Source organism: Rhododendron vialii, chromosome 7a, assembly GCF_030253575.1.
Source record: "Rhododendron vialii isolate Sample 1 chromosome 7a, ASM3025357v1".
NCBI lineage: Eukaryota > Viridiplantae > Streptophyta > Magnoliopsida > Ericales > Ericaceae > Rhododendron > Rhododendron vialii.
Window position 1 is genome coordinate 6790775 of NC_080563.1, and position 23896 is coordinate 6814670.

Sequence of the window (23896 nt, forward strand, 5' to 3'; positions counted from 1 at the left end):
GAATATTCGGACATCATATGCACGAAGAGGTACCAACAGTTACACGACTTGCTCTCCATTTACCTGGAATGCATCGCGTTAATTACAATCCCAAAGAGTCATTGGAAGACATCATTGCTAGAGCTGCAGTAGAAAAGTCGACTCTAACTGGGTTTTTTTCATGGTACGCTTCCAACCCGGATTCTATCCCCTACACTTACCAAGAATTTCCGCAATACTTCGTTTGGGACAAGGCAACCAATGTGTGGACACCAAGACAAATTGGATACGCAATCGGGAGAATGTACTTTGCCAGCCCTAATTGTGGTGAGACATTTTATTTACGTTTGCTATTGACTGTTGTGAGAGGACCAAAATCTTACGAAAGTTTACGGACAGTAAATAATGTTATACACGATACTTTTAAGTTGGCATGTGTTGCTAGAGGGCTTCTGGAAGACGATGATGAGTGGGTTCAATGTCTTGAAGAGGCAGCAATAATGAAGAGTGGATATCAGTTGAGGAGATTGTTTTGTGTTATTCTCACACAATGCTCACCGCTACAACAGTTAGAATTGTGGAATCGATTTTCTATACATATATGTGATGATCTCGCGCACAAAATCCGCACATTATATGCCCTTCCTAATCCAACCGAGGGTCAAATTGAAGATTATGGTCTGTATCTTCTCAATCAGATGCTTGGAGAAACAGGTAAGAGTTTACATGACTTCCCACCTATGCCGCAACCGAACGAAAATTGGAGCACAGCTGTTGGTAACAGGTTGATTATAGAACATCGACAGCTTCAAATCCAATCACAACAGGCAGATACAGAGACTAATATTGGTCGCCTAAACATCGGACAACGCAATGCTTATGATGCTATTATGTGCTCTGTTTTTGAAAATAAAGGCACTACCTTCTTTTTGAATGGGGGTGCCGGCACAGGAAAGACATTTTTGTACAACACAATTGCACAAAAATGTCGTGCTCTTGGGCATATAGTGGTTACTGTGGCTTCGTCTGGAATTGCATCGTTGTTATTGGAAGGAGGTCGCACTGCACATTCAACATTCTCGATCCCACTAGATGTATTAGAAAATTCTATTTGCGAGTTCACCAAGCAATCCATACAAGCAGAGTTATTTAGAGAAACAAAAATGATAATATGGGATGAAGTACCTATGCAACATAAATATTGTGTTGAGGCAGTTGATCGCACATTACGAGATATTCGTGACAACCCTAAACCATTTGGGGGTATCACCGTAGTTCTTGGTGGTGATTTCCGTCAAATTTTACCAGTTGTACCCAAAGGTGTTCGTGAGGAAATTGTAAACGCATCACTTAGGCGTTCCGATCTGTGGGATGACATACATGTCTTGACATTGAGTTTGAACATGCGATTAAATACTTTAGATCCTCGAAATGCTGATTTCGCAAATTTCCTGATGGAGGTAATATTGCATAATAATTTTTTTAATGAAGTAGTTGTTTTTGAAGAGAAAATTGTTAGCACTTCATTATATTTATTGATTTTCACTTCAATATATTTTAGGTTGGAACAAACCCTCAAGAAGTGGTACACCTACCAACAACAATAGGTAGATGTCAAGATCTGAACGAATTATTATCGACAGTTTATCCCCAACTGGGAGTGGCAACTGTATCAACCCCGACTTTTTTGACTGAACGCACAATTCTCTCAGCTCGAAATGATGACGTGAATGCTATAAATTGCACTGCACTAACTATTTTTCCAGGAAATAGTTACACTTACCTTGCTGCAGACAAGATGTCTGAGGACAACGGAATGGATAGAAGCATCACTAACCGGTATCCCAACGAGTACCTAAACTCACTAGATCCTACTGGGCTACCACCTTTTAAGCTACAGTTGAAAGCGGGTTGTCCTATAATATTGCTCAGAAATATCGCCCCAAAGGATGGACTTTGTAATGGCACGAGGATGATGGTTGTCAGATGTGGCTCCCGTATTATTGAAGTTAAGATTTTAACAGGCGCAAAATTTGGCCAATTGGCCTTCATACCACGAATATCTTTATCTCCGTCATCTTCAGATTTTCCTTTCCATATGACAAGGCGTCAATTTCCAATACGTTTGGCATATGCTATGACTATTAACACATCACAAGGACAATCTGTAAAATTTGTTGGGGTCGATTTGCGTACACCCGTGTTTAGTCATGGGCAGTTATATGTGGCATTGTCGAGGTGCACGTCTTTTGACCGCATAAGTGTCCTTCTCCCCGAAGAAGCAACAGATTCTACTACCAATATTGTTTACCCTGAAGTTCTGCTGTAGTGTGGTTTATCATACCAGGTACAACAAGTTGCAGAGTATTACAACTAAAGATAATTTTCTCTTTGTTACCATAGGAATGAAATTGAAGACGCATATTGGTGTCTCTTTTTTGCCTCCGCGTATTTTTTTCAAAGCATTCCATATTATTAATATTTGGGTGTTTGATGCAGATGACTTATTTAGGAAGGAAGCACCAACAACACTCAATTATATTGGGGATCGCTCACCGTCTCTCTTCCGTCAATCTCAGGTATTGCATATGAAATTTTGGCTTAGGGTCTGCTTTATATCATGGCTTAAGATCTTTTTGTGGTCTTTGTTTAGTACATGGCAATGGCTCAAGTCATTTTATAAAATCAAGTACAACAATACATCTGGCAACAAACCTTTAGAGATGTGTACAATACATTAGGTTGACTGCAATATTTTTTCTTTAGACACGTGTATAACCGCTGTAAGTCTCTGAATCGAGCTTAAAGACCCTAGAATAAACGTTTCAACCACGTCTTTTGTATTCAAACTAGAAATTGCATGTGCCTTCATGCCTGAAGGCACGGCGCAACACGTTTTTGAACACGTTGGGCTCGAATTTTTCTTTATGCCTGATTGAATTGGGGCTTTGCATCTTGATTGATAGGAGTGGTTGTTGATGGTGTTCACAAACAAAATAGAAGAACCATGAGCCTAAAGCATTCATTTGCCAATAACGTGTTTGTCAAAATGTCAATCCTTCTTTGTCCAAGCCAATGATCCAGGAGATGGATTTACCGAGTCATTAAAAGGTATAGTTAGCAATATATTTCTACAAAAGCAATGCATCACCCCTATTACCAGTGATGCACCTCTGCTATGTCTGATAATATTATGCAGTCATGTTCATTTTACAACTTTTGTAACTTTTGTTTTTGGTAATAGAGAAAAAATCTTGCTACTATTCTTGCTCTTGCTTTTGCGTGCACATGGTTTTTCATATACTTATTTCTAATTTCTAGGGGTTTTATGATCTGATTTGTGCGTTTTCCTTCTCCTAACTGCAGTTTTGCCCTTCATCAATGCCCTGACCCAACGTCGCAGCTCTTTCCATTGCCGTTAACCAACTTGCAGCTGCAAGCAACAAAGGTTCAATACACATGCATCGTTGTGCTATCACTCAGGTACGTACCTTTGTGCTATCAAAATCTGTTTAGCAGTCACTTCCCTTTGCTTATTGTGTGTTGTTGTTGTCTTATTTTGTTATACAGAGGTATGATGCGTAACCCTTAACCCATTGGTTAGGGAAGAAGGGAGCAACAAACAATTAGAAGAAAGCGCCTATAGGGTGATTGATCAACTGTATTTCAAGTCTATATGTTAGCTGATGGGGGAACGGTAAACTCCCTAAGTTAGATTTGTTTCCTCCTCAGATTGTGGTACTAAAGTTTATTAAATAGAAACCAGGGTAAGAGTTGATTATACACTTTGTTATTGATGATTTTTGGGGTTTTGCATATTGAAGTTTACTTCGCTTCTCTCAGAGGTATAAAATTTAACTTCAAGTTGGTTTCCATTATTCAATTTCTTCTTTGTTGCAGGTATGCTTGACATGTAATTTTTAGTTTTACTTCCTTACCATGCTTGACTGGAAATCATCTTTCTCAAAATTGGACATTTGAATTGATTATGGAAGACTGAGATTTTGTACTAATCTATTGTTTTCTTTTTTTTTTTAAAGATATTTTAATGAATAATTTTATGCTTTTAACTTAGTGAATTTTGAGGATGGGTTTGAGCATGCTTGCATGTATTCAGAGTGTGTTCAATCCACTTTTTGGTTATGTGGACACCAAACCAAAAAGGTGGACTGAATACCAAAAGAAAAATTTTTGTTGCTCAAGATACTTGACATATTGGTAGTTTCGCCTCCTTTGAAGATTCACCAGTGTTGAAGTTTTGGTGGTTAATTACTTTACATTTTATCCTTTTTTGGTTTTGAGAGAAACAAGTTTCTGAGTTTTCCTCTTTTGTTTTGCATGGTCTGCTGGCCTCAAATGTTGTCTGGGGGCTTCTTATCCAATGGATGTTAGCAAAAGGGAACTCATGTCCTCTTTGTTGCTCTCTTCTTTTCCTTTTTTTGATTCTTTGTTGTAACTTAGATTGTGGAGTTGCTTAAGTGCGTTGAATGAATGAGGCTTCTAACATGCCTTTGTCATTGGTGATTGTTCTTTTTTTCCGTAATACCACACTGGCTGTAATTTTTTTATTCATGCAATCTGTGTCGATTGATGGTGATAATATTTCAAGGGGGTTAGCCAAGTATGGTTGTGGTTGTTTGTTAATCAACAAATTGGTAAATAAGCATAAGTGGCTATGTGATTGGTTTAGAATGAGATTAGTTACAATGCGAAGTGCCTTCAGCCACGGGCAATGCTCTATCTTAATATATGCCCAGATTTATCCATTCATTGGGCATAAATTTGGGCCCTTCATTCTACGGATTTTTAAAATTTACATGTTTAAATGATATGGGATAAAACTGAATTAGAAGAATAAGTACAAAATGGGAATGACAATTGCAGATGGAAAAAAAGGAATGGAAATCTATGAACATATAAAATCTGCCTGTTAAATATCGGAATAAACGGAGCAAACCATGTTGGTAAAAAATGTTGGCAAAAAATGGATGGTTCCGTGAGTAATTAAGTATATCATTTAAAAATGGATAGTTTAAACATGAATATCATTTAAACCCTTAAAATCAAACTGGAAAATCAAAAATCTTAATTTCAAACTAATTTTGTTTCCTTATTTCCGTAATCTTATCGGTAATTCTGTTTCTTTATTTCCGTAATCTTATCGGACTTTATTTTGAAATCCCACCAGATCACAATTCCTTCAATCACTATCACCAATCAGTTTAATTCCCTAATCATAATAGGACTCTTAATCTAAATCCCATGATTTCCAATCTAATAGCATGATTTACGTTTCCCAAAAATATCTTCCCAAATATACAAGTTCCTACTTCTCTTCCTCTTCTCCAACACACACAGATTAGCCATCTTCCTCCTTCACACCACAAACTCAAGCAAAGGTATTCACGCCATTGAATAGCAGAGTTTAGTTGTGAAAAGTACAAGGTTTTATTTCCTCTCTCTCCCTCTCTCTCACTCTCCCTTTCTACCTCTTAAAATTTGCGCATTCGAGCCGTTCCTTCGAGTATGGGCATGCAATAGACACACTCACATCGTGGCATGGGCGTGCGGAATGGGGCCTTAACTGTATCGAAAACCTATCCCATATGTTTTCCGTCCTTTTTGGTTGTATTTTTTCCTGTATGTTGTTAAACTTGACTTTAACAACATACGTACATGGCTTAAGATCTTTTTGGTTTGTCTTTAAGACAGAACCTACGTACCTGATAAATCTAATTCATGTTAATTAATTACTACTAATTACTATCATGAGAACTATAGATAGACCTGACTTTAATATTTCTTTTTCTGAGTTGGCTTCCTTTGGAGCTTCCTCTGCCTCTCTTTCCCCTGCCGCACTTTACCGGTAACACGGCCCGATTCCAACACAGGCAAAACTGCTCATTCGTTCCTATCCGTTTTTTGATTTCTCACTATAAGTGGCAAAAACCCAACTCATAATAGTCTTGATTCCCACTTTAATAAGCTTTACACATAATACTTTATTTTTTTAATTAACACTGTCTTTATGATTGTGGGTAGTTTTCACTAGCCATGAATACAGCCCCCAAAACCACTGCAACCCTTGCAGAAATCCAGCAATCTCACAAATGCAAAATTACTACCAATTTAGCGTAAAAACCCACTATCCCTACCTTTCACCGAAAAGTGCAGCAAAGGCAAACATATTCTTGACTTTAGCTTAACCAAATTGACCAACTAATTCGGTCATCAGTCTCATGAGTCATGACTGAGTTTTATGAAGTTTTATGCGCGTTTATTTTTTGCATGCGGAAGTGATGGATTAATGAATGTTTTTTTCGCATTTTTAAATGTTAGGGATTTTTCACTTTAATTTTAAGTTTCTAAAAGAAGTAGAGGATCTGTGACAAAAATTAAAAGGTCTTTCTATTACGAGTGCCAAAGGCACACGGTTATTGAGTCTGTCATGATTTCTTTCTGTTTTTTTGTTATTCTTACATGTCTTAGTTGAGTTAGTTGAATTTTCTTTTCGTGTAAGTATTTCCTTCTTTGATGTGTCCAGAGTTGCAAGATGAGCATTGAGAATGAAATTAATATGCTTCCAGTGATAAATTGTGTTGAGATGCATGCGGATAATCAGGCAGCAATTGTAGAGCAGAATATGGCAATTGACCAACTAATTGGTAATCACTCTTTCCACAAGCATTCTTTCCACGACAAGAATATAGATGTATGCCATAAAAACTACGATTTTTATGCTGCTGACGTTAAAACATTTTCAGATGAAGATTTAAATGTGTGCCTCGCATCTGAAAGAGTTAGCTTGCATGAGAATGCAGTAGAAGCAAGCGAAAAGCAAAATATTGAAATTGACCCTATAAATGGTATGTATTTATAGAATCCAATACCAAAAAAAAATAATGTTTGAAAATATATTCATTTTAACTTGAATTTTAAAAGATATATCTATATATATTTCAAGACAATAAAATTAATAAAACCCAAATTGCTTTGCACATAGGTGTGGAAAATAATCTGCAACTGCCACCGGAAATAATTCAGTCGCTTGGGGATGCTCAAAGATTAAGTGGAGTGTCAAATTTAAATGGTAGCTCATCAAATGGTAAGCACAGTATATTTTGTTTTTAGCAGTTTTGTTCTTTCATGTTTTGCAAATGTCGCTTTGTTCATCTCTACATTTTGTTAAATGTTGATGGTGTGTAGATGATATAATTGTCCGTTATCCCCATTTTGTTGACTTCCATCCAAATGGAATTACATGGGTAGTGAAAGCTCGATTGATCAGAATGGTAGAAATGTTTAATCAGTTTTTACCTCATGCAACGATGATATTGGTTTTACTTGATGACCAGGTAATATAACATACTATTAAAGGCGATTAATGAATATTGATATCTTAATGTGTTTAAATTTTTATTACAATGTGCGTAATTTTTTTTAAAAAAACTGACTGCTATAGGGTGATGCTATGGAGGCAAGTGTAGGGCCCGAAGAAGTATTCTATTTCAGGGAGCATCTTTTCGAGGGTAGGGTCTACCTTTTTAAAGGAGTCAGTATTGTATCAGCTGATGAGAAGTTCAACCTGGTACCGTACCACTACAAAATGTGTTTTACTGATGATACAAGAGTTGAACATGTATATATCACATGTGATAGGACACCCCTTCATTGGGCTTACAATGTAAGATTACAAGATATCCATCATTTTGCCAAAAACTATGTGCAATTGATAGGTACGTTGTTTTATGGCTATATTATTTACATAGTACACTTAGAATACTGAGCAAATAAAAGTCCACCAATATTTAATTCCAATAAGTTAATTTTTTTTTCCTTTGATATATGTGTTATTTTTCAGATGTGGTTGGGTTGGTTGTCACTGTCACTGAACATCGAAGTACGAGAAATGAATATTCTATGATGAGAGATGTGGTTTTGCTTGATCAAAGGTACTATAAATCATTTGTGTGCGTAAAATTTATTACAACAATTTGAATTTAATCTCTATTCTGTATTGACAAATTGATAACAGTATGACGTTTGTCCGACTTACTCTGTGGAACAAATTAGCAATGAGAGATGGGATGCATCTCCTTGAAACTCTGCACCAAAATAATATTTTGTTTGCTACAGGATTGAAGGTCGATGATTTTCATGGTAATACTTCTCTGAACCTGTGTGAACTTTTTTAATAATAATTTACAAAACTAATTAATAATTTTAAAATTTTAACTTCTAGGTCCGTACCTTAGCACTTGCAAGAAAAGCAAATTATACGTTAACCACTCAATTCGTACAGACGGGATTCCTGAATGGTAAGTTGGATATTGAGCAAATCAATTTGTATGTTTTTTAGTCTTTAACTATATGGAGATTAGTATTTTTTGTTCGATTAGTTGTTCTAAAAAAATCGTGCTTATCTAGGTTTGCAAAAGATGAAAATGCACAAAAGTCAGTAACATGGAACCGCACACATGGATTTTCGCTCCCACAGGCATTAATAATTTCAAATGCCAAGAGAATTCGAATAAACCAATTTGCGTTTCGGACCAATGTAAGATTTTCCCCTACATGATTTCATGGTTAATATTTGGGCATGCATCATTATATAACTACACTTGAAATTTTATTGTAGGTAAACTATTATCGCGTTATTGGCCGCATTGAAAAAATATATGTTGAACATCTATGGATTGATTTATGCAATACATGCTATAACCAAGTTGACAATCAGTACGGCTGGTTTATGTGTAAACATTGTGGCAGAGAAGATGTGCAGACTATAACCAGGTAATCAATCCACACATCTTTAATGAGTAATACAACTTATACGTAACACATACAACTTATTTGCATTTATTGTAGGTATAATGCAAAGATGGTTGTAAAAGACTCCACTGGCTCAATGGAACTCTTGGTAAAGGACACGAAGGCAGAATTCATCTTACAATGTGTCCCTTCATATCTGAAGAAAATAATGTTAAAGGTAAATACTAAAAAACTATATATATAAATTACACTGTATATAGAATTAAAATAATATATTAATACATTTATTTGTGATGTTCTGTCAGGATAATGGGGCGCAAATGCTCAAAGACTACATTTCTCAATTTAATGAATGTCCATACGTGTTTATTATTCCTGCTCCAAAGTTTGGATGCGTTGACCATTGTGCTCCCGTGGTGACTTTTGTATTAAAAGTTGATTGGTCAGAAGAGTGTTGGCATATTTTCAAAGGTAATAAAACGATTTAAATTATTGTAGGGGTGATAAGTTGTCATTTTCATTTAATTTCCAGTTCATATTTATTTGCGATGAATTTAATAATTCTTAATCTTATTTATGTAGGGAAATCGAGAACTGGCAAAGAGACATTGGATTCATCGTGATAAGAGCTTTTTTAAGACATTGAAAATTTGATAATGACATTTTATTTGTTATGTTAAGTTTTACAAGAATATATTTGGTTTGACGTGGTTAATTTTTATTACGTGTGTTGGGTGATTTATTGATTTTGAAAATTTGTGTAAAACTTGAATATTATTTGCATCTCGAATTATCCTGCACATATTCCAAAGTTTAATTTGTTCCTACCCATTTTTTTAACATGACCTCCTTTTGCTCATTGTTCCACAAATATCTTTAGTTGTATTCCAAATATGTTGCACCGTGCCTTCAGGCACGGGCATTCACTAGTCTATATATAAAATAGAATAAAGGGTAATAAAGGTAATTTACACATTGCAAGGATGAAAACATAAGCATGAAAAAAGGGGAGAATGAATTCTTACATAGCATGGAAAAAGAAGATGTATATTTAAATATTCCTTCTTATTATTACTCCCTCCATCCCATTTTAAATTTCTTCTGCGAAAATTTGTGCATTTTCAAAAAAAATCCCCAAAATATATACTCATATGTTTTTTTTTTTTACACCAAATTAAATTACTCATTGATGACATGTAAAGTGAGACGAAGGGAGTACCATTTTGTTTGATCCGCAGTTCTTATTACCATTGCCATTAGTTTTGAGTTTTCAAGTGGGGAAAACTAAACGGCAGTTTTAGTTTCGGGAAACTTCGGTATATGCCCTTAGGGTTTATTGCCGATTCAACTTTTAAATTGGAAAAAAACTTTTCTTAAGGTGGCCAAATTTGGAACTGCAAATTCCGTACGTCAATTTAGATTTTCACCAGCTGCGATGCAATGAAACCCATTTCTTTTCAAGAGAAGAACACAACCGATGTGCTGATTTTTACACCCCCACTCTAACACAAATGATGATTTTCTTCTGGAACCCATCACTGCCTATGAAAACCCACAACCATCCATCTCTGCTCCCATCCAGTTTCACCGACGAATATTATCTCTGGTGGATGACGGTAACTAGAAGTACTTGATGGCAGTAACATGAAGTCGAGGCGATAATGTGAAATGGCGGTAACATGGGGTGGCGCTAATGCCACAAATCTATTTTTTAGTGCCACGAATTATGTAGTTCATTGACGATCCTTCGTAACCCTAAGAAATCAGTCTCTAAACACAGGATCTGCGCATAAATATAGACCATTGACAGAGAGCAATAACTATTTTCAGCTATTACAACAAAATGAAAGCCTACACCCATTTTTTTCATTTTTGCTTCCCTCCCAATTGAATGGCCCCCTCCCCATGTGTTAATTAATTAAATTAGGTTTATGTAAAATTGAGTGATGGATATGGGTGTACTTGTTCTAAGATCAAACAACAGTTATCACTGTCATCATCATAGAAGAATGAATTACAAGCATCTTCAATCCATCCTCTATTCCTCCATTTCTCTATTTTGAAGCAAATTCCCACTTCAAGCCATCTTCTATTTCCTCCTCTATTTTGGAGGATAAATTTGATACTCCATATGTAGAGTATAGGAAAAAGAAATAGAGGATCCTCTAAAACCACTTTTTGAATAGAAAATGCAAAAAGAATTAGATTTGCATTGAGATTGAATAATAATTGGAGAAAAAGTGAGTTTTTGAAATAGATATGAATATAAAAATATATAGGTTTGTGATTGGAGTTTGTATGAATAGTAAACTTCTCTATATCTACTTTTTGATTGAAAAATATTAATTTCATTCTCTCAAATGGAGCAATAGATAATGTTGGGTTGGAGATGTTGGGTCGTGATTCGACCCTCAAATCCGCACCCCAAGCACAAGCACGCAAACAACAAACCAAACATAAACACGAGAGATTCGAGGAAAAACTCCATAATTGTATTATTCACAAATCAAATACAATATACATGAAAAAACCTCATCGGCACGCCACAAACCAACTGTCATCACTCATATCTCTCTCTCTTTGGTGGCTCTCCGACAGTCTTTCCGGACAACTCCGAGGAGCCCAGCTTTTCCCGACGGAGGAGCCTCACACTCTCTCACGCCCGCTCTCTCTCTGTCAAGCCCACACAAACACTGTGCACACACTGCACATATATATCAAGGGGGAATAATCCCCTACAATACACACACTCCACTTAGGTGTATCCAACAGGAGATGCTCTAAGGGGCGTCAATCTGGAGCGGTTGGGTTCGTCAAATGAGCGAGGTGAAAGTTTTGGTCCATATCAAATACAGAGTTTATTCAGATCTATGGCTCTTCTTTAGGTTTTTCCAACAATAGTAAAGCAAAGGGAAAATTTCTTTTATATCCCTTCGACTTTGATCAAAAATTCATTTTGGTACTTCACCTTTTAATTTCGACATAAAAATACTTCGACTTCCAATTTTTTCAATGTCTTTCTTAAGAAGGAATTCATTTTCTTTTTGAACGGAAAAAACGACGTGCCCAGCACGTGACTCCTTTTGAGGGGCATTATTGCCCTTTCCCCTCCTCCCTCTCCCCTCCCTTACCCTAGGTCCATTGGAGGGAACATTTGCCGCCAGAAATGGTCCCCCCTATATTAAGGTTGTGAATCTCGTTCCGTACCGGCCGGTACGTACCAGATTTGTGAGAAACCGGTAAGTTAAACATCTGATACCGTTCCGGCACCAATACTTGCGCTTACCGGTACCAAAAAATTCGACGAATCTCGGCCAAGATGTTGTTACCGGGAATTTCGTCCGGTATTTTGCAACCAATGGCCGACCGACTTCAAGGCCAAACTCAACCGATCTGACATCATCGGACTGTCGATGTTTCTGTTGGAGTATTTTTTGTCGGCATCATAGCCGTCTCACTTACCGTGGAAACTCGGTGAGATGTGAGAGAGAGGGAGTCAGAGATTGAGAGAGACAGAGGTTTTTTTGTCATCTCGTCACCGTCTCACTTATTGACGTCAACGTTGTCATTGACCTCAATGGTGGACCTGTTGCCGGCAAGTTAACGTTAATATTTCCGTTTCAAAATTGCAGAGGAGGCTAGAGAGAGAGAGATGAGAAATGCTAAGTGCAAAGAAAATAGGTAAAGAAAATATCTTTAAAGTGTACATGAACGGCTCAGATGCACTGTATAGTGCATCGCATAGTGCATCTGAGCCGTTTATGTACACTTTAAGAGTCTTTTTTTTACCCATTTTCTTTGTCCGTAGCACTCTTCGACCGAGATCCACTATTTACGCTGAAAAGTGAAAAGAATCTGAAAAGTCACATGTGATAGAGATAAGGTGTAATGGTGTATCATACGCTCATAGCCTTAGATTCTGCCATGTGTATTGAGTACCTTAACTCCTTTTAATCGGACGGTTCGGAATTTTTTTGAGTTATAATTATTATATATATTGTAGTTACGGTAAATTCGAAACGGTACCTGACCAGTACCGGTACATACCGTACCAGTAAAAAATCGGTACTTTGTCCGAAACGGTATTCAGAACCTTGCCCTATATATAAAAAGAGAATAAATTCTTTCCGTCAGGGTTAGAAAACCCCAGTTTTCCTCCGAACCAATAATATTTTGCCACGTCATCAACCGAGAAATGGAAGAACCACGTGCTGTTTGGTTCGGTCCTCTTAACTTGGGTTACACAACAGCACTACTCCTCATACTAGCACTACTCCTGCCAACCAAAAACTTAACCAATCAAAAAGTTTTTGTTTTTATTTTTATAATAACCGATCAAAAAAGTTTGAGTATGATAGTTCAGGTCAGTTTACCTGTACTTTGACTATTTCTCTTTTCAGTCTAATCAAAGACAGATCATCTACGCCAAAATTATCGGATCAAAAAAAAAACTTTGTTCATGTTATATAATTATAGAGCAAATACCTGATAATGAAAGCCCTAGAGACAACTATTATTTATGACTCTCAGGTAAAAATGATCAAAAAAATAAGATTTTCGCACCAGTTCAAATGGATTGAACATTGGAGCATTTAAATTTTTTAGACTGTTTATATATTAAAAAATATAGTTAAAAAATTAAGTGTTCGTATAATTTTCAATCTGTGCGAAGATATTAATTTTTTAATCATTTTATTCTAAATAATCATAATTAATTTTTGTCTATATGGCTTTCATAATCAAGTATTTGCTCTACAGAGTCTCAAATAAAGAGCAAATATTTAATTATGAGAGTTCTAAAGGAAAAAAAATTAATTATGACCATTTAAAATAAAATAATTAAAAAATAATATCTTCTCACCGGTTCAAATCAATGTAGTTATATCATGAACAACGTTTTTTTTTTTTAAATCTCCTAGTTTCGGTGTGGATGGCCTATCTTTGATTGAACTAGGAAGAGAAATAGTCGAGACGACGCGTGTAAACTCCCGAATATTTTTTTATCGTCGTGAAAAAAGGGTTATCAGTTTACACGCGTTAAAAAAAAAAAAAAACTTTTCGATTTGCAGGAGTAGTACCAGTAGGAGGAGGAGTACAGTAGGTTTAACCCAAGTTAGGAGAGCTGCTATTCCCCCCCCCCCACCCCCGGCCCCACCTTCCCTTTTCCGGAATTACCCCCGCCTCTCCCTCCCTCTCTCTCTTTCTTCCTTTTCTTTCTTTCTTTCTTTCTTTACAGTTTCCTTCTTTCTTTCTTTTTTTTCCTTTTCTCTCTAGTTTGATTTTTTTTTTTCATTTTATTTCTTTTTCTTTCTTTCTAGTTTGAATTTTTTTTTCTCTTTAATAATAGGTTCAAGTCTAATTCTAGGCTTTGTAAAGTAATTGAAAGAAAAAAAAGTGTTTCAATTGATCATGTTTATACGACTGTTTTATTTTTCTTTTTTTGTCCTTTATAGATTAAAAAATATAGTTACGAAAATAAGTGTTTCAATTTTCAATCCGTTTGAACCAGTGCAAAGATGTTATTTTTCTGATCATTTCATTCTAAATGGTCGTAATAAATTTTTGGCTCCAAGGCCTTTCAATGAACACCCTAACCCTAAGAGAGTCCTGAAACTAAATAATGAGTCTTAGGGTGCTCGTTGAAAGGCCGTGAAGCAAAAAATTCATTAAGATTCAATTAGTGTTCAGGAACTAATTACGAAATGTATTTTGCAAACGACGTACTAATTCAGAATACAAATGGTATATTTAGGATTACTTTTTTTTAACTATAGTTCAATTTAATAAATTTGTTAACCATTATTTAGCATAGATCCTCTTAACTGATTCAGTAGTATGCTGCTTCAAATCACGTTTCTACTCCATAGGATTGCAAATAGCTGGTTTCTTTTTTTTTTTAAACTAAAACGGAAACGTTTCAGGGGTTTCGTAGGGGCTACTGTGCCAATAGAAATAGCAAAGCCCTCGGGTCCCCCCTAATTTTTAATTTATTTTTTTATTTAATTACTTATATCTTATTTATTTAATTTCTATAAATACACCCTTTGTATATTTAAAAATATAATTCAAAAATTAATTGCTTTAATTTTCAATTCAGTTAAATCAGAGCAAAGGTCTTCTTTTTTTTTTTTTAAATGGCCATAATGAATTTTTTGGTTTAAGGTCTTTCAACAAACACCCTAAGACTCATTATTTAGTTTCAAGACTCTCTTAGGGTGTCCATTGAAAGGCCTTGAAGCCAAAAATTTATTACAACCATTTAGGATGAAATGATCAGAAAAATAACATCTTTGCACTGGTTCAAACGAATTGAAAATTGAAACACTTATTTTCGTAACTATATTTTTTAATCTATAAAGGACAAAAAAATAAAAATAAAACAGTCGTATAAACATGATCAATTAAACACTTTTTTCTCTCAATTATTTTACAAAGCCTATAATTAGACTTGAACATATTATTAAAGAGAAAAAAAATTCAAACCGGAAAGAAAGAAAAGGAAATAAAATGAAAAAAAAAAAACCAAACTGAAAAGAAAAGGGAAAAAAAAAGAAAATGAAACTGCAAGGAAAGAAAGAAAGAAAAGGGAGAGAGAGAGGGAGAGAGAGGGAGGGTAGTTCGGGAAAACAAAGGTGGGGCCGGGGGGGGGGGGGGGGGGGGCGTGGGTTTGTGTGTGTGTGTGTGTCGGGGGGATTAGCAATTTACCCAAGTTAGAGGACTGAACCATCAAGCACGTGATTCTTTCATCCTGGTACAAGTTGATGATGTGACAAGATATTATTGGTTTGGAGGAAAATAGTGGTTTTCCAACTCTGGTGGTGAGAATTTATTCTTATATAAAAATGGTCGTGATTTGTGAGACATTGGGAAGCACATATGGCCCCGTTTGATAACCCTCCAAGGGATTGGGATTGGCTTGTTAGAGTGAAGGTATTATCAATATCTTGTTTTGTTTTTCAAAAATGGTCCGGACTATCAATTCCACCGGATTGCTAATACCCCAACTTGGAGGTATTGCTAATACCATCTTGGAGATGGTATTAATAATCTCATCACAATCTTTCCTTCTTATCAATCCCTTCTCATTACCAATCTCTTCTATCAATCCAATTTCATCATCTAATCTCATCTCAAACAAACATAATATTAATAATCTCATCATAGAATCTCATCCCAAACAAACATACTCATTATCAATCTATTCTCATTGCCAATCACTTCTCATTACCAATCTCAATCTTAATCACATCTCTTTACGAATCTCATTCATCTATCACCTTTATCAAACAAGCCCTATATGCATTGAATATTGCAGGTTGAAATTGCTTTTTTTTGTTGAAACTGTGTTGAAGCAGGTATATGCAAGTAGGCTAATGTGTAGGCTGTTTTTTTGTTTTTTGTTTTTGCAAAAACGTGAAACTATGTTTTTTTTTGGCCAATGTGTAGACTTTTTATGTCGAAACTGTTTTTTTTTTTTTTTGGTTTTTTATTTTGGCAAAAAGCTGACCAAGATTTTGGGGGAAGAAGGTGGGCTTTAATTAAAAAGTTAAGTGACTTTGTATTTTATTGTCCTTATTCAAATTTTTTTTGCATTTCTTAATTTTGTGTGAAACTTTTGTGACTTATCGATTCGTTCCGACGAGAGGAATCGAAAAAGTAAAAAATTTGGATCGAAACTTATAATTTTTTGAATAAAGACAAAAATAAGTCAATAAGATATTTATAACTTATTTGTCTTTTTGAAAAAAATTATGAGTTTCGATCCAAATTTTTTATTTTTCCGATTCCTCTAGTGGAGACGAATCAATAAGTCACAGAAGTTTCACACAAAATTAACTTATGTGGAAAAAAATGAATAAAAACAAAAAAAAAAAGAAGACAAAATGACTTTTAATTTGAAGGGGGGACTATTTTTAGCGGCAAATGTTCCCTCCAATGGACCTAGGGTAAGGGAGGGCAGAGGGATGGGGCCTCCTTTATACTCTCATGCATATGGATAGGGTTCGATTTCCGTAAACATCCATCATTCTTTCCAAATTCCTTAAGATCGAGTAGATTAAAATTAACAAATGAAAAAAAAAAAAGAAAGAAAGAAAAGCGAAGTTGAGCTGTTACCAACCACCCACCAAATGGTGGAGTAAATTTTTCTTTTTTTTCCGTTTTATGTGTACGGAATGTCGGGCAGCTTTTGTTCTAATATTAATTGTTGTCCTCTGAATCCAATAATGCTCTAGCCTATTATTAGTCTCTTTCTTTTTTAGTACACTAGGACTAGGAAACACTATACCTATCGCATATATCTATTGCATAGTGCATATGAAATGAGTGAATCCTTAATATAATAATTGAATTCTTCGCCTAAGCAGCTCGATCCAAAATAGAATGAGTGGGTCTAGAGTCGTTATGCATACCTGAGCAGCCCGATCCATTTCACGTGTAAAAGAAAATCTGTCACAATGAAGACAGACTCAACAAAAATGTTTCAACGAAATGGGCGTGAAATGGGTTAAGTGTTGGGTATGAAATCTTAGATTAGCTGGGTACGAAATGAGTGTTTTCAAAGGTGAATGAATTTGGGGCAAAGGGTCTTTCGAGGCAACTGAAGGGCCCCTCCATCGCTCATTATACTTAGACGCTGCAGCTCAAAGGTCAATGTGTTTTGGCTAGTTAAAAACCCCCCACGATGTGAGTTTTATGGCACAATTCAATTGTGTAGTTTTTCCCCTATAGCTCAAGGGTCTCACCATGGTCACAAGAGATCATTCCCGTTTCCTTGGTCTATACCAGTTCCCCAATTCCGGATAGAAACATTTCTGTGTTTTTTCCTTTGTGTGAGCGAGAAGCAAACGCTAGTTCCGTTCGTCAAGGAAGTCTCAAATGGTGTTTCATAGAATGTAGTTCTAGCCGTTTTATATGTCCTGAAAGATAGACGCCGGTCAACTTCCAACGCACTCGGTGAAGGGACGAATCTGTTTCAAAGAGATTGTGTACCAGGGCTCGGTTCGCTTATTTGTTTGTTTCAATTCGTCGATGTGTAATTTCAAGTTATATTGTAAATGAAATTGTTCTCAGAATCTACCGCTTGTGCTTTGATTTTTCCCAGAAAACCTCGTCCACTATAATCTCAGATTAAACCTCGTATGGTGCATCCACTATAATCTGTATCAACAAATTAGGCTCCATTTGTTTCAATGTAAAATATTTTTTCAGAAAATAAATTTCAAATTTTTATTTTCAGAATTCAACAAAAATATTTTTAGAATTCAACAAAATAATGTAGAGAGAGAGGTGGGGTTTAAACGGTGGAAAGATTTGAGATTATTGGAATTGAACGTGAGTCAGGACTAACGATCGAGGAAACTAAGCAATAAGAATTGCAGTAGAAGGTATAAGACAGCGGGTTCATTTTGGAAAATAACTTATGGAAGATTTAAGAGTATGTCATTTTCATCCAATTAATGGAAAATATTTTACATGTAAAATGTTGTCTCATTTTTTACACAATCAAACACCAGAAAATAGGTACAACATTTTACAGTAAAATATTTTACGTCCAAACAAACGGAGCCTTAAACCTCGTACGTCCACTATAATCAGTATCCTTTGCTCTATTTTTTTTTTTTAATTTTTTGAAAAGCTGATCCACTTATTCAAAGTTGGATTTTTGTACGTCATGGCCATCCACCATTATTGCCCATAACTTGCTCTATCTTCTGTATTTCCCTCAATTTATTGGCTCATGATCTCTACTTCCAATCTATAAATAGAGTCTCACTAAACCATTATTTCTCACATGCTCAAAAACACCACCCATTGTTGTACTCTCTCTCTCTCTCTCTCTCTCTCTCTCTCTCTCTCAGCCATGGAGATGGATACAATGTTTGCCTGGTTTGGGCTTGCGGTTCTTCTCGTAATAGACTGGAGGTTGGCCTGTCTAGCTGTTCTTACAATATTGGTCTGGAGATTCTACTACTCGGCATGGGTTACCCCAAAAAGGTTAGAAAAGCTCCTGAGGGAGCAGGGCTTCGACGGAAACCCCTACAAATTCCTAGTAGGAGACCTCAAAGAAGATTCCCAACTCCTCAAAGAAGCCCAATCCAAGCCTATCGGCATCGATGACAATACCTTGCCACGCGTCTATCCTATCGTCCATAAATCCATCCAAAAATATGGTAAAATTCGAATATTTAGAACTGTACTTAGCTAGTATATAAGTATTGTTGTCATAAAAAGGATAGCTGACAAGCTAATTACGAGATACTTACAGTTCAACAGGACATAACACGGGTGATAAATATATCGATAAGATCATTGAGTTCTATCACTATATATATCAACTTTCATCATAACTATTGATAAACGAGGCCAATGTACCCCAACACAAGTGATGACAAGATGCTATTAAGTTACTGACTTGGTAAATCTTGGTTTCATGATTATATATGTATATGATGTACAGGTAAGAAGAACTTTGTATGGATAGGAAGAATACCAAGGGTGACAATACTTGATCCTGAACATGTAAAAGAGGTCTTGACTCGCTACAAGACATTTCAAAAGCATTTTGCAGCACTGAATCCTCTTTGCAAGCTCTTACTAACTGGAATTGGATCCCTAGAGGGTGACAAACATCAGAAACACAGGAAGATTATTACCCCTGCGTTTCATTTGGAAAAGTTGAAGGTACAAATTCCCACTCCTCAGGATGTGTAAAACTTCATTCTGCCCAATGGCACCATATGTTAAATGTTCGGTGCAACCAAAATGACATTTTGTGACGGAGCGATGTTTTCCGCTAAAGTATCAGATTTTGTCGGCAAAAGTATTAGCAATGAGATGTTTCGTCACCTATACGTCGTTGCTGGAGTGTATGTTAGATTTGGCAACGAAAAAATTGCATCGCTAAACGTAACATTTTGGCAACGGAGTTATTTTCGTTGCTAAAAGTGACAAAACTGGAAAATGAGTTTCAACTTTGCAGTGCTCCTATTCAAAGTTCAAACTCACGATCTCTGGTTTCCAAAGGTACTCTTTCAACGACTAAATATGTGTTTCCTCAACAAAATATGTACATCATTTCCTCACCAAAAAGGCACTTTTTGGCGACGAAAAAAAGGTTTCCTCGCCAAAAGGCACTCATTGTGTGACAAAATCCTCTTTCCTCACCAAAAAAGTCTCATTTGGCGATGAAGCAAGGAAATCGAATTTCATCAGTAGGTTTTGTTGCCAAAAATCTTTTTTTTTTGTTGTTGTAGTGGTCATTGTATTGAATGATATAACTCTAAGTTGTGGTCATGTTTAGGGCATCCACATCTCCTTCGCTATTCTTCTTCTACAGCTACAATAGCGAGCAAATTACTCAAAACTTTGCTGCACTAGTCTCGTGGGCCACCTCGCTGCTGCACTAGTCTCGTGGGCCACCTCGCTGCTTTACAGAATTTTAGTTTTGCTACAATTCCTTGTTATAAGAAGAGAGGAACTATTGAGAAGCTACTTAATATTTTATTATATTATTTGTGTTCTCCTCACGTTTCTTTCTTTCATTATTCTATTATTGGAATCCTGTATAGCAAAAACTTGTTTATAAAAGCTCTAGAAACTAAAATTAATTATAAATTTTTAGAATAAAATAATAAAAAAATAAGATCTTCACATTGAAAATTAATTACAGCAAGAACACAAGACCTTTGGATTACTTTTGGGCGCCCTCGGCCGGTGACAATCTTAGGGGACTTAAATTCCATACTGACAGTTGATCGTTTTCCTCAGCTATGTACTACGTTTTTACTTGTAAATTTTCTTGTTTCGCTGTAGGATACGGTAAGTGTGTTTGAAGCCGTATACAGCGATCTGATCGTCAAGCTGAAGAAGATGACCGAGTCGACCGGGTCGGTTGAGCTGGACGTGTTCCCTCTCTTTGAAACCGTAACTAGCGATGCTTTCACGCACACCGCGTACGGTAGCTCCTATACCGAAGGCAAGAACATCTTTGCGCTGCTCAGAGAGATGAGGGATCTTACCACCGAGCTCCAGCTTAGACCAAACATCCCCTACTCTCAGTACGTATAGCACGTAACTTTCTTTTTGCGTTAGCTGTTGTCGTAAGCAAACAGGGAGTACGTATCGAACCAGAATTTTGATACGAGATCAACCCTCGTGAAAGAAACAGAGTTTCACCGAAAGAGATTGCAATTCTTCGATTTTCATGCGTAGATTTTTTCCGTATTATAACCGATTTGCATCACCCCTGCTTCTTCTTCTCTCTTTCTTTTTTTTTCTGATGATTTTATTTTTTGTAGTTATTTGCCTACTTGGACGAACATAAGAATAAGGCAAGTAAACAAGGCAATGGACAATTACCTAAGGGACATGATCAATAAAAGAATGAATGAAATGAAGGGAGGAGCTGCCACAAAATCAGATTTACTTGGTATGCTAGTGGAATCGAATTTACAGGCAATAAAACAAGGGAACGAGAGCGCTGGGATGTCGTTGCAAGATATCATCAACGAGTGCAAGCTGTTTACCTTTGCCGGGCATGAGAGTGTCGGGCTTCTGCTCGTGTGGACGACGGTGATGCTGAGCCGGCATCCTAAGTGGCAGGAGAGAGCCAGAGAAGAGGTTTTCCAAGTTTTGGGGAAAGAGAGGGCACCAACTTATAATGACATTAGCCGCCTCAAAATCGTGAGTATATACTTACGTATTTGTCTTTTGGGTTAGGATCCACTTCGGTCCAAGTTTTAGATTGGACGAGACAAACACGTTTGGTGACTACATGGTGTTTCAACCAAAACATTTTCAAAAGCAAACTAAGAATCTTTTCTTTTCCTTTTTTCGCACGTAGGTGAATGCAATTCTGTACGAAGCACTGAGGCTATTCCCGACAGCACCAGATCTCAGCAGAATCACGGTTGAAGAGACGAAACTAGGGGACCTAACCATCCCGGCCGGCGTTATGGTCATGCTACAAACAACTGCGCTTCAGCGGGACAAAACCATCTATGGTCCCGACGCGATGGAGTTCAACCCCGAGAGGTTTTTCGAAGGATCAGTGGCTGCAACCAAGGGTCAATTAGCGTTCCTCGCCTTCGGCGGGGGCAGTCGGGCTTGCCCCGGTCAGGTCTTTGCCTTGACCCAACTCAAACTAGGCCTAGCACTGATCCTCCAACACTTCTCTTTTGAGCTCTCACCATCTTATAAACATGGCCCCGAACTTACCTTTGCTCTTACCCCTCAATACGGCGCCCCTATCATCTATCACAGGCTGAAAAAATAAGTACTTCATTTCGCGACTGGCTTGCCATTCTACTACTAGTGTGTAATGTGTTTGCAGAAGAAGCTAGTATGATGGATCTAGAGTGCGCTCGTTTTCTGTATGTAATGTTGAAGTTGTGTTTATGCATGTTTCTGTTGGAATAACCGAATAAGTAGCGTGGGAGTGGTATTTGTCTAGTGAAAAAAAAAAAATTGGACTAAAATGTTGTCTTATAATTGATGATAATGTCCATGGGTAGAGCATAGTTCCCCTTTTTCCTTCTGTTTGTAGCATATCTTTTCATGGTATTCAAGTTCCTTTTCCTATATCTTTGCTATTAATGTATTATGCAAGATTGTAGAATTTGCATTTTCTCCCCATTAACTGGACAAGTTTTTCCTATCATGGGAAAAACTCTAAATTCAAATCTTGATGAGGGTTATAATTTTGGGTCGATTTGCAAAGTTCAAATCCAAATCTTTATAGTTGAACTTATGGATTCCAAAAAATTTGGGATGGTTCAGTGCTGGTGCAAACCTCACACACCCCAATCACACAGAACACAAGGAGTTTTAGGTGGTTATCCAAACTCAAGTACTTCCACGGGGAGGAGGAATTTCACTATATTCATACGGTGGGGAAGATGATTTGTAAAATGGCAGAGGAGATGAGACACTTGGCTCACTATACTCAACTCACCTCTCTTGCTCTCACCTTCACCAGAGCCCCGGCTCGCTCGACTCCCCTCCCTTTTAAACTATGTGGCAACTACACTATGGGCGTGGAGATTCTATAATTGGGCATGGGTGACCCCTAAGAGGATTGAAAAAGTCCTAAGGGAGCAGGGGACCTCAAAGAAGCCCACTCCAAGTCCATTGGCATCAACGACGTTCACACATCTATCCTATCGTCCACAAATCCATTCAAAAATATGGTAATTTTGGCCCCATTTTTGTTTGTATTTAGCTATACACATGTTTCTACTTTGACAGCTGAAAAAACCAAGCGGCGACATACAATTAAGCAGTGATATCAACTTCCATCTTGAATATTGATACATGAGGACATCGTACTCCAACACCCAAAAGAGGCACCCCCGATGCTAAAAGGCACATCACAAAGTGTTTTCTTTGCATTCAGTGACAAACTCATGAAAAATGTCAAGAAAAAAGGCTAGGGTAGAATTTCTTCGGAGCACAGAATATATCTATGCTGCAACAACTCCAAAAATATTGAAGGATCTAAGTGAATTTTAAAATTTAGGAGGGGGGCAAGCCCTTTTGTCTGCCAATATGTATGAACAGAAAACACTAATTGACAAGATGTTTTTTTTAAAGTTCTTTTTTTGGCACATGTAGGTTTTAGCAGGTTAGTTTTGTAAGATCACTAGTAGTAGTAGCGATATGCTGCTCTATCAGCTCGATCAAAGATCACATCACACTACAAAAATGGTGTTACATGACCGCTGGACCAACAACCTCGGGATTTTTTTTCCTTCAAAGAGTTGTTCACATAGGTTTGTGTAAACAAGTGTCCCTTGACAGAACTCAATGGAGGAAAAGGATTCTTGGTGTAGGGCTGTACGTGTTTTACAGGAAGGAAGCACTTTGTATGGTTAGGAAGGATACCAAGGGTGACAATACTTGACCCTGAACATGTAAAGGAGGTCTTGACTTACCACAACACATTTCAGAAGAAGTTTGCAGCACAGAATCCTCTTTGCAAGCTCTTACTAACTGGACTTGGGGCTCTAGAGGGTGACAAATACCATAAACACAATAAGATTATTTCCCCTGCTTTACATTTGGAAAAGTTGAAGCTACTTGATTCCCATTCTCATCGTAAAACTTCCCTCGAAGTTCATTACGTTTCAAGCTTTGATTGTAGCGG

The 23896-nt window shown here is 36.8% G+C and overlaps 3 protein-coding genes and 1 long non-coding RNA gene across 5 annotated transcripts; all 4 read left to right on the forward strand.

Annotated features, from left to right (window-relative positions):
- Positions 1–17: 17 nt before the first annotated feature.
- On the forward strand, positions 18–2558 carry LOC131334341 (uncharacterized). The gene is made up of 3 exons (XM_058369302.1): positions 18–1439; positions 1541–2326; positions 2479–2558. The coding sequence occupies exons 1-2, from the start codon at positions 18–20 to the stop codon at positions 2306–2308; spliced, it is 2190 nt and encodes a 729-aa protein (XP_058225285.1). The 3' UTR covers positions 2309–2326; positions 2479–2558.
- A 322-nt stretch (positions 2559–2880) lies between these two features.
- LOC131334346 (uncharacterized) lies at positions 2881–3860 on the forward strand. 2 transcript variants are annotated; one of them, XR_009202131.1, is made up of 3 exons: positions 2881–3090; positions 3346–3462; positions 3550–3860. It is a non-coding gene; the product is annotated as an uncharacterized LOC131334346 (long non-coding RNA). The 2 variants fall into 2 exon arrangements; XR_009202132.1 differs by having other exon boundaries at positions 2881–3462.
- A 3136-nt stretch (positions 3861–6996) lies between these two features.
- Positions 6997–9374, forward strand: LOC131332589 (replication protein A 70 kDa DNA-binding subunit B-like). Its single transcript, XM_058366890.1, has 10 exons — positions 6997–7069; positions 7186–7334; positions 7442–7715; positions 7841–8139; positions 8222–8297; positions 8407–8536; positions 8618–8772; positions 8848–8968; positions 9057–9222; positions 9334–9374. The coding sequence occupies exons 4-10, from the start codon at positions 8016–8018 to the stop codon at positions 9372–9374; spliced, it is 813 nt and encodes a 270-aa protein (XP_058222873.1). The 5' UTR covers positions 6997–7069; positions 7186–7334; positions 7442–7715; positions 7841–8015.
- Positions 9375–18513: 9139 nt separating this feature from the next.
- LOC131334342 (secologanin synthase 1-like) lies at positions 18514–22332 on the forward strand. The gene is made up of 5 exons (XM_058369303.1): positions 18514–18923; positions 19211–19434; positions 20566–20810; positions 21051–21435; positions 21596–22332. The coding sequence occupies exons 1-5, from the start codon at positions 18545–18547 to the stop codon at positions 22025–22027; spliced, it is 1665 nt and encodes a 554-aa protein (XP_058225286.1). The 5' UTR covers positions 18514–18544; the 3' UTR covers positions 22028–22332.
- Positions 22333–23896: the final 1564 nt, after the last annotated feature.

What these genes read in the sequence shown, in the direction of transcription:
- LOC131334341 (XM_058369302.1), top strand. Translation starts at nt 18, where the DNA reads ATGCACGAAGAGGTACCAACAGTTACACGACTTGCTCTCCATTTACCT. An exon ending in TCGCAAATTTCCTGATGGAG is followed by an intron (nt 1,440 to 1,540) that starts GTAATATTGCAT and finishes AATATATTTTAG; the next exon opens with GTTGGAACAAACCCTCAAGA.
- LOC131332589 (XM_058366890.1), top strand. Translation starts at nt 8,016, where the DNA reads ATGACGTTTGTCCGACTTACTCTGTGGAACAAATTAGCAATGAGAGAT. An exon ending in ACAGACGGGATTCCTGAATG is followed by an intron (nt 8,298 to 8,406) that starts GTAAGTTGGATA and finishes GTGCTTATCTAG; the next exon opens with GTTTGCAAAAGATGAAAATG. An exon ending in GATGTGCAGACTATAACCAG is followed by an intron (nt 8,773 to 8,847) that starts GTAATCAATCCA and finishes CATTTATTGTAG; the next exon opens with GTATAATGCAAAGATGGTTG.
- LOC131334342 (XM_058369303.1), top strand. Translation starts at nt 18,545, where the DNA reads ATGCTCAAAAACACCACCCATTGTTGTACTCTCTCTCTCTCTCTCTCT. An exon ending in TTCATTTGGAAAAGTTGAAG is followed by an intron (nt 19,435 to 20,565) that starts GTACAAATTCCC and finishes GTTTCGCTGTAG; the next exon opens with GATACGGTAAGTGTGTTTGA. An exon ending in ACATTAGCCGCCTCAAAATC is followed by an intron (nt 21,436 to 21,595) that starts GTGAGTATATAC and finishes TTTCGCACGTAG; the next exon opens with GTGAATGCAATTCTGTACGA.